Raw genomic sequence first — 9,703 nt, 5'->3', positions numbered from 1 at the left:
GGCGAGTTCCCGCCCCGCCACTCCCCTCCGCGGTGACGTCACCGAGGGATATCGCGGTCGCTAGGCAACGCGAATCAACAGCGGCGACGTTACGATAGTAACAGCGGTGACCTCCGCTAGCGTTACATAGCAACAGAGCGCCAGGCAAAAGGGTGCCTATTACGTGGCCGTTTTCCCGTATTGTCCGATCGAGGCTACATAGGGAGAAGCGAAGGCTATTCACAGCCAGTTCTAGTGTGGCTACCGCAGAGTTGTACTGAGTCAGTCAGCGAGTCCTGGACCTATCGTCGAGTTAGCCAGCAACCAGTCAGTTGTATTGTGGCATTTGGAGTGTACTAATTGTGATACTGCAGATAGCAGTAATCGTCAGATTGTAATTTGGGTGATTGTGAGGGCGGATGTGAAATAAAATTCGCTACATCGAATACGGCGTGAAGTTATTTGTCGCGATATAAGCCCGATACGCGACAATAGGATAGTCACTGTTCTGACTTGTCCAAGCTTCAAACTGGCCACTCTCATATACAAGCCAGAATAGTTACTGCGTGAGTTAACTTGCACAGTAGAGTAGTTGTTTGAATAGAGTTTATATCTCACTGCTTTTGTTTTTTTTATTCTTTTTATCTATAAAGAAGAAACTTGAGCATAAATAGTGCCAAAATGCTTCAGTGATTTGTTTTATAAAATGTCAGTTTTTATAGTATAATTATCACAAGAACTGGTTTGGGATATGTGCCCTATAAATGTAAAAGTATAGTTCATTTTTACATTGTACATAAAATTGTTCTCATGACTTTCTAGGAAAAGGATCTGTCTCTTAAAGACAGTGCAGGATACTGTTTGCGCAAAGTGGCTCCTGCTGTGAGCCTCCAATACCGAGATGCGGCTTCAGACATGGAGTTCCTAGTGAGTGACACTGTACTGTGTTTGGTTCGCGCTGGCATCAGAGATAAAAATGAGACTGTCCAGCAGGAGTCAATTAAACTGCTTGGAGAAATGGTAAGCAATAAAATATGGAGTTGTTGGAAAGACTGGTTGATCAGTTAAAAGGAAGTGTTAGTAATACAAACATGAATTAATTGAAAGATTAAAAATGTAAATTAAATTTTGTGCCTTTGTTTAGGCTCGTGAATGTAGTGAGCTGCATCCTGTACTGCAAGATTTGTCAAAGTTGACGAATAAAGCAGACCCAGAAGTTGATTTCTTTGAGAACATACTTCATTTGCAGAGCCATCGCAAATCCAGAGCTCTGCTCAAGTAAGCCATGCAAGTATGGTATCTAATTATATAACTTGCGTGAGTCATTGTACTTGCCTACAAATTTGCGTTTCATAGGTGATGTAATGAATATTACTTTAAACTGTACTTCTAATACTGTATTTTCCTATAAATAAGTTGTCTATCATCAGGGTAAATGATGGGGTATGTATAGCTCTGAAATGTCATTGCCCACCTACCAGACAGCGCAGTGTCATAGCTGATAAGACTTATAAATGTGTAACTGTTGTTTTAATTCTTAATTCACTAAAAATGGAAGTTTCAGTGTTATCATCAGTATGTAACAATTTTGATTAAAATAGTGCTCTTGAATGTTCTAAAAATCACTCATTTTCTTTAATGTAGTCATTTAAACTTAGTATGTTTTTCACTTAGTACACTTAGCACTTGTATAAGAGGATAATTTTTCAGGTTTTGTCAAGTTGCAAAGGACCTTACAAAAGCTCCAACTCCTCGGACTTTGACACATTTCATTCTTCCTCTGGCGTCTGGCTTTCTGTGCTCAGAGAAATATGCTCACAAGAATAATGTTGTGGATGCAGCTGTTGAGGTAAGTTGATGTAGTTTTTAATAATGGAAAACATTTGTATCTGATGAGCCATGCATCGATGTTGATAAAGTAGAAGAGGTTAATGATTTGTCAGACTCTTTTGGCATTGTTACTTCAGAAGGAGAAAATTTCATTCATTAATCTTTTGTATTTTTAGTTGAATTTTTAACCACTGTTTCTTATTTTGTAAGAAAGGTCAGACAATTTTATCATGTTCGCATGTCATATACTCTCCATATAACTTTTAAATCTATGTCATGAAACTTAATATGAACATTCTTTCGTACTGTATAATTTTATACTATTAATAATGTTATTGTGGCAGGCATGCAAACATTTCAGTTGGAAGCCTGTGAAATGTTGTATTTTCACAATATTGTATTTAATTTTGCAGACTATTGGCACTGTATGTCGATTGTTGCCCTGGCACCAATACGAAACCATTCTTCGTTTCTACCTGGCAAAGCTGCGTTACCAAGTTGACTTCCAAAAACAGTTGGTTCGTACTGTGGTAGCCATTCTTGATGCATTCCATTTTGACCTATCAAGAGCACAGATTTCTGGTATGCAGGACAAAAATGAAGACATAAAAACAGCAGATGTGAAATTAATGGAAGTAGAGAAGAGTCCTAAAGAAGTGGCAGTTACTGACATCACTGATCCTTCAGGAAGCAATTCGACTGTTCCTATAAATGGAAATGATGAACCAGGAGAAACTGATGTACTTGATTCTGTTGAAGCTGATACAAACAAGACACTAGAGGAAGCAGGCCCGGAAGAATTGGTGGACAGGTTGGAGAGTCTGTTGGACTTAGAGGATGATGCTCCCAAAGTAGAGGAAAAGGAATATGAAGCAACTTGTGAAATGGCTTCGGTTCCTGTTCCAGCTATTAACAAAGAGGCAGTGCTTAACAAGTCTGTTGCCACACATGTGATCCAGATCATAACAACAGGGCTTTTGCCACAGATTCATCGTGTAATGGCACAGCTCACTCAAGCAGAATTGTCTCACAAATTAAACAAGAAACAGACAGCCTCTGATAAAGAGGAGGAAGGAATTCTTCGTGTTCCCATTGCTATAGCTGCAGTTAAACTACTTCAGCGCCTTCCATCTCACATGTTGGACCAGAACTTACCAGGGTGAGTATATATAATCTGGGTGAGCCTGATAACACTATGTACTCTGCAACATTGTCTTGCTGCCTTCTGTATGATTCATGCCATTTCATTCAGTCTACAGTCCCTCATAACCATGCTGACTGCAGCATCCACAAGAGTGGAGCATTTAGTCAGCCAGTATCCCATATCAGACATTAAGAAACTCTGTCCATTGGTTTAGGGACTCTAGCAGACAGATAGATGGAGAGACATGACCTCCATGTAAGATATTATCACTTTATAAAGACAGCCCTCTCTCCCCCCTCCCCACTTAGTGGGGGGTGGAGTCCAACTGGGTCCCCTCGGCACAGTGGCCACTGATTGGCCTATTGTAGCCTGCCCCGGGTGATTATGATGATGGAGAATTTTGTGGAATGAAAATTGGCATTGGAGACCGAAGTACTCTGAGAAAACCCGCCCCAGCGCCGCTTTGTCCACCACAAATCCCACTTGACCAGACCCGGGATCGAACCCAGGCTGCGGCAGTTGGAAGCCAGCGACTGACCACTTGAGCTATGGTGCGACCCATAAAGACTGCTTAGTGTTGTGTGATGTTAGGAAAGTCAAAAGAAAAAGTTAGTTGTCTGTGATGATACGTTCATGATGAAAACGTTATGTAACCAATAAACAATAAGCTGATTTTTTCTCTAAAGTAGTACAGGTGCAGAAATGAAAGGAATTGACCTATATTTATAGTGGACATGAACAATTTTCTCTGTCATAGGAATTCATCATCAGTATATGGAAACACAATTATGCAGAAGCCTCTTTAAATATTAAATTAATATATTCAAAACTGTATGTAATTATTTAATACTTCTAACAGGATTCTAATGAAGTTGTGTACATTCCTGAAGTCTCGACTGGAGAGCGTCCGGCGAATAACTCGTGAGACACTCCAGAAAATAATGTTGACTCTTGGTCCAAAATATTTGGGTATATTACTGCATGAAATGTCAGCTATGCTTACTAGAGGCTACCAAGTACATGTACTCATCTACACCATTCATGCAGTCCTCGTTTCACTTAAGGATCTTTTCCAACCTAATGACATTGACTGCAATCTTCAGAATATCTTGGAGGTAAGTGAGCTGCAGCTGCTTCTTATTTTTCTAGCATCATTTCTGCTTTGTGTTGGTTGGTTGATGAAAAGTCCGTGATACTGCCTTTCTTCCCACAGTCTCCCCCCCCCCCCCCCTTCNGTTTGTGAAAAATCTTTGTGATATCCCTTCTTCCCCCACGCCCCCCCCCCCCCCAGTTGATTGCCATGTCTTTTCCTGTCTTTAGGATGTTTTGCAGAACCGTCTTATACAGGGTTATCTCATTTCTCTTTTCTTTAATTTTTAACTAATTCCTTTCTTTGTGTCCTCCTGTCCAGTCTTTTTACATGACCACACCATTGTCATCTAACTCATAACTCTTCTAACAAATTTTGAATTCCAAGTTCCTTTCAGAAAGTTTCTGTCTTTATTATATCCCTTCTTGTTCCTTCATAAGTACTTACAAAGAATTCTGTTTCCATTGCATGGATTTTACTTTTGTTTCTCTTTGTAAGGGTTTGTGTTCTGTTCTAAGAGAACTGGAATGCTATAATTACACTAGAGAAAATTCAACCACAAAATTTGACAGTTTTTCTCCCTCTGGCTTTAGCTTTCACAGATAGCCCTTAAAGGACACTTTTATATCACAATTTCACAAAATATGCATGTTATGGAACCCTTCTGGCTAAGATTGAGACTCTAATGCCAGCTAATGCATAGGTGCTCCTGCTGTTTCATGTCGTCATCTTCTGGTCTTGTGGGCAGTTCCATGAAAAGATACTTGGAATTTATTTTGAACTGTCATTCTTGGGCTGACTGGTACTTTGTTTTTATCATAATTAAAATGATGTTGATAGTTAATCTCTTTATGTTTTCATTCTAGAACACAGGCTTCCTTCTCTTACTGAATACCCACTGTGTAGGGATTTCTTTAATTTGCAGCTTTGTAAGAAGGATTTGTTTGGAGCTGTAGCTGAGGAAAAGGAAGTGAACCAAATCACTGGGAAACTTCAAGAGGCTCGAACAACTAAAAGCTACGATACATTTCAAATCCTTGCACAGTTTGTGACAGAGAAGTGCTTCTTGGATTTAATTTTGCCACTCAGAGAGGTTTGTATTAAATATCTTCATTACTGGTACATTTTAATATTTTAATGGACACTACCATTGAATATTTAATTGTATAATAAGAATATGCAATGATTGTGGAAATTATTATTGCTCTCTTACAGTTTAGTGCAAGACAGCTATTCTGCAAAATAATATCTGTGCTTGTAAAAGACTTGGAAATCTTTCATGATTTCACATTTTTTGAGAACAAAAATATATGAAACAATTTTGCTGTGTAGAACTTATATCATCGTGCTTTAGTGTTGCTGTTTAGTTCCATATTTTTAACTTACCGTTTAATATACGGTAAGTTCCTCATTATTTGTGAATGAAATACCCAGTTTGCAGCTTATGGTGCCTTTGCAACATTGTAGAACACCTCTGAAACTTGCTTTGTGCGTCTGTGTGTGTCTGCATGCATGAAGCAGCTGAAGAACCAGTGGCTGGATTTTCATGAAATTTGATATTGGAGAATTATATGAAAAAGTGTCGGACCATTTCAAATTTTGTTTGCATCAGATGATTTTAATAACTGCATTATGTGAAGACAAATTTTTTCCTGTGTTACAGTTTTTGGGATAATAAAACAAACACTGGGCACACATTTCTGAATTCACATAAAATTTCTTGATTATCGTTGCTTTTTGATTATTAATGTGTTTTTGTTTTTTTCTTCTTCATTAGCATGGGTAATGTGGCTATACTGTGTTTATATTTTTCACTGTTAAAAAATTGTCATGCACAAAGTTTATCATTTAATATTGCATCTTATGTTAGACATATATAAGTAGAAAACAGTAGGGTACTTTACAGCAAGCTTTTATTTTTCACCCAGTTTTTATATTTCAGTCAGTTGTGATGTGTATCCAGACTCCTGTCAACTGGGTTTGGGGATCTCTGTTTCTAGTGTGTAAAGCAGCCTGAGAATAAAGCTGATCACTTATCATAGCCAAACATTGAGGTTAAGAATGCATGTTGCTGTATCTCAATTTCCTCTGTATACCTTGATGTGGTGCTTTGGCACAAGGACAAATTATTGCTGTCATTTTCTCTTTATATTTATCATCGTAGTCCTATCGGCCTTACTGTATGTGTTTGATACAGTCTCCTGAGAAGCTTGTTTCACTTACCTTTGTCAGTTGTGCATCACATTGCATTGGTTCACATACTAAGCATCACATTTTTTTTATTCCAATACTAATGCCATTGCACCAAGATTAAAATATGACCTTGAACTCTGTGGTACCAGGAAATTTAAGTTCATCATCCCCAGATGATAAAAGTTAATCTGCTACTTTAGTTTTATTTGTATGGGAGTGGTGAAACCTCTGGGTGAAGGAGCATGGGTGATTAAGAATGTGACCCTTTAGCTGATGGTTTACTGCTGTTATTTAGGGAATGCTTGTTCACTGAGTCCAAAAAACTTAGTGTCACAGCCATGTGATGAGCTGCAGCTGGTCATGTTTGCTTGCTGTGTTGCATGTGGGTTTCATCTGAACAACCATCATAAATTTGTTTACATCGTAGTTGATTTCATAGTATGATGGCTGTAACAGCTAATTGGAAACTGCATACATTTAGCTGTATTTTTATTGCACACATTTTGCATGTAGTGCATTAAAAACATGACATTTCTTGTCATTTGGTTTCACCATTGCAATAGCCATCACATGTTTAATGTAATATATGTTTTTGCTTCTTTCTTTGTTTTTTTCCAGATTCTGGCCCATTCACATTCATTCAAAGTTATTCACAAATGTTCTGAGTGTCTCCGCCGGGTTGTGCTGGGCTTGGCCGATAACACCTTTGTGCCTGTTGAGTCTCTCCTTGTATTCATGTATGGAATAGCATCTGAGAGTATCCCTGAATTAGTATCAGAGCTAAAAAAAGAAGAAATTACACCTGCTCAGAAAGAGTTACTGGCCCGGCAGCGTCCAGACAGTTTCATTATTCCTCAGGCTCCAAGAAATCGTTCAGGTTTCACTGTTGCTGCCAGAACATCAACTCGAACTAATGCTCATATATTGGTTGAATTTGGTCTCCGTCTTTTTCATATTATTCTTAAAAGGGAGAAGCTACGAACAGGAGATTTCAGGCCATTTGTTGACCCAATGGTTCCTGTCCTTTGTGACTGTTTCAAGGCCCAGCATGTTAAGGTAAGAAAACGGTGAATTCATATTGAACTTTTCAGCAGTCAGTCAAAATGTTTAGGACAGTCTTAATCCTTTTAGCCTGTGAGGATTTTGTTTTCTCACAATCCTTTCTTTCAGCTATAGTAGTTTTACCTCTGTTGATTATGACATACTAGTTACCAATGGTTTGTATGACATGCAGGTGTAAGGTATTGTGTAATAATCTAGTGGTCTGTCACTTTGTATTGTCTGTGGTAGAGCTGTTATTTAATATTTCTCAATTTAAGATTTGCTTTTATGTAACTTTCAGTTTCAGTAATCCAAAGTCAATAATCTCAGCGTTAAATCACCTTCATGTAATATTTTTCTCAGTTTTGTGTTTGCATCCATTTTTTCAAAACACGAACTTAAATGGGGGGTTTCCAGTGTATAAGATGTATATTTATATGGTAAAAGGTATAGTCCCTGTACTTAACTAATTAAGCACTACGTCATGAAGGCGTATGGGGGAGTAGATGAATAGATACACATTTTCTTGACCTTGGCACTAGCTGGAGGTGAGTGGTCAGCTCATGCCCCTGCTGCTTAACGCTGGGAAAGAGCCTCTGGTACCCATTCAGTAGGTTGGGTGGGCTCCAGAGCCAGTCTGGATGACATGGAGAACTGAAAATCCCCACCCCCACCAGGGCTCTCTAACTCCGACCACTTGGTCATCCAGCTTGTAGCCAGTCACTGTACTGACTCTGGTATCCCAGCTCACACTTATATGGTTCCAATGTGTAAGGTGTATATTTAAATGGTTCCAGTGTATAAGTTGTATATATAGTGCATATAAAATGTTTTCACTCTTCATACAATGTTTTTTCTCTAATTGTGAGTGAGTGTGCATGTAATTTGTTTTATGTATGAGTAATTAGGACTTTGAGAAGAGAAAATTTGTTGTGATAATAACTTATTTAAAGTGGTAAATAGGTTTGAAATCCTCCAAGAATTAGTTTATTTCTTTGCTGTGGATGTTTTGTTTGTTTGTTTGAATGCTGCTTGATTTATTTTACTCTTTATGATTCAGTGGTGTTGTGCATCTTTGATGGTGCATTCCCAAAATCATTTATGTGTAGGTTCCATGGAGTCTGAATTGGTATGTTCTTCTGAAATACAAACATCTTTCATGAAGCTGCTGATATCCTTTAGATGATAAGTGAACCAGATCAGCATTTCAATGTTTTATGGATTCAGTGTATGCAAATATCAAGATACATGACTGGTTTGTAATGTGTGGGATAGAATTATGACTTTCTGCACATAACCTGTCCATGTTAACATTGGTTACATATAGTAATTTCCATTTAGATGGCACTCTTAGAATAATTATGATCTTCTGAGATGTGATGCCATGTAGTTTCATAGATAGGGGTCCACCTAATTACCAAACTGCATGGTGTCATATTCCAGAAGGCCATACTCGTGTTACTCAACAACTGTAAGAACCTCAGATCTCACCTTCATAATGGCCTCATTGTACTTTGCTACTCCATAGGACTGTTTCTTAGTTTGTACGTACAAATTTTCATAAAGAGTAGGTGGTGCAGATACCGATTTTTATAACTTCACTATGTGTACTCAGATAGTGTAGTTGGTATAGCAACTGGCTATGGGCCGGATGACCAAGAAGCCAAAGTTCAAGTCCTGATAGAGTCAAGAATTGTCTCTTCTCCATGTCATCCAGACTGGCTCTGGGGCTCACCCAGCCTCCTATCCAATGGGTACTGGGGTTCCTTTCTCCAGGGGTAAAGCGGCAGGAGCGTGAAGCTGACCACTCACCTCCAGCTACTGCAAAGGTGAAGAAAATGCAGATCTATACATCCACTTCCCCACACACCTTCTTGGCATAATGCGTAATTAGTTAAGCAGAGACAACTTTACCTTGCCAGTACATGTACTATGCATTGTGTTTTCTTTTCAGCTTACTACCATAGCACTTCAGTGCATGAGCTGGATTCTTAGAATGGATCTTCCTGCCCTAAGAGAGAACATACAGAATATTAGTGCATCAGTATTTAAGTTGCTGCATAAATATGCAGCTGCTGGTCTTAACAAAGGAGACAACTTTGATCTAGTTGTAGCAGCTTTCAAAGTGAGTTTTGCTTGGATTTTTCACTTAAACATGAACTTTATTCACAGGCAAGGTAAATTTTTTGTATCAGTTTACTTTTCTATCAGATGTATATTTAAGATTTGAGGCTTTCACGGCGGTGACTATGAAGAAAGCAGTCTTCTGGGATTTGGCACCGTGTATATGTGGTGTTAACCGACATTTTGGAGGAACGTATCGCCTCCATCTTCAGGGTAGAAGGAAAAATATAAGAAATCCGCAAGTGAAGAGACCGTGAGAACCAGTAAAAGCAGACTGCTTTTCCCGGTTCTCACGGTCTCTT

At 38.6% G+C, this 9,703-nt stretch overlaps 1 protein-coding gene across 1 annotated transcript in view; it reads left to right on the top strand.

Moving 5' to 3' along the window:
• LOC111865360 (small subunit processome component 20 homolog) overlaps nt 1-9,703 on the top strand; it is a 65,832-nt gene that overhangs the window by 33,186 nt on the left and 22,943 nt on the right. The window contains exons 19-26 of the mRNA XM_023853311.2: nt 802-999; nt 1,124-1,257; nt 1,690-1,828; nt 2,223-2,968; nt 3,813-4,068; nt 4,969-5,136; nt 6,855-7,292; nt 9,232-9,402. Of these exons, the coding sequence (XP_023709079.1) occupies nt 802-999; nt 1,124-1,257; nt 1,690-1,828; nt 2,223-2,968; nt 3,813-4,068; nt 4,969-5,136; nt 6,855-7,292; nt 9,232-9,402 (2,250 nt within the window). The remainder of the gene's footprint in view (nt 1-801; nt 1,000-1,123; nt 1,258-1,689; nt 1,829-2,222; nt 2,969-3,812; nt 4,069-4,968; nt 5,137-6,854; nt 7,293-9,231; nt 9,403-9,703) is intronic.

The sequence above is a fragment of the Cryptotermes secundus genome, unplaced genomic scaffold (genome assembly GCF_002891405.2).
Source record: "Cryptotermes secundus unplaced genomic scaffold, Csec_1.0 scaffold114, whole genome shotgun sequence".
Lineage (NCBI taxonomy): Eukaryota > Metazoa > Arthropoda > Insecta > Blattodea > Kalotermitidae > Cryptotermes > Cryptotermes secundus.
The sequence above is the reverse complement of the archived record's forward strand: the minus strand, read 5'-3'. Positions and strand labels throughout refer to the sequence as shown.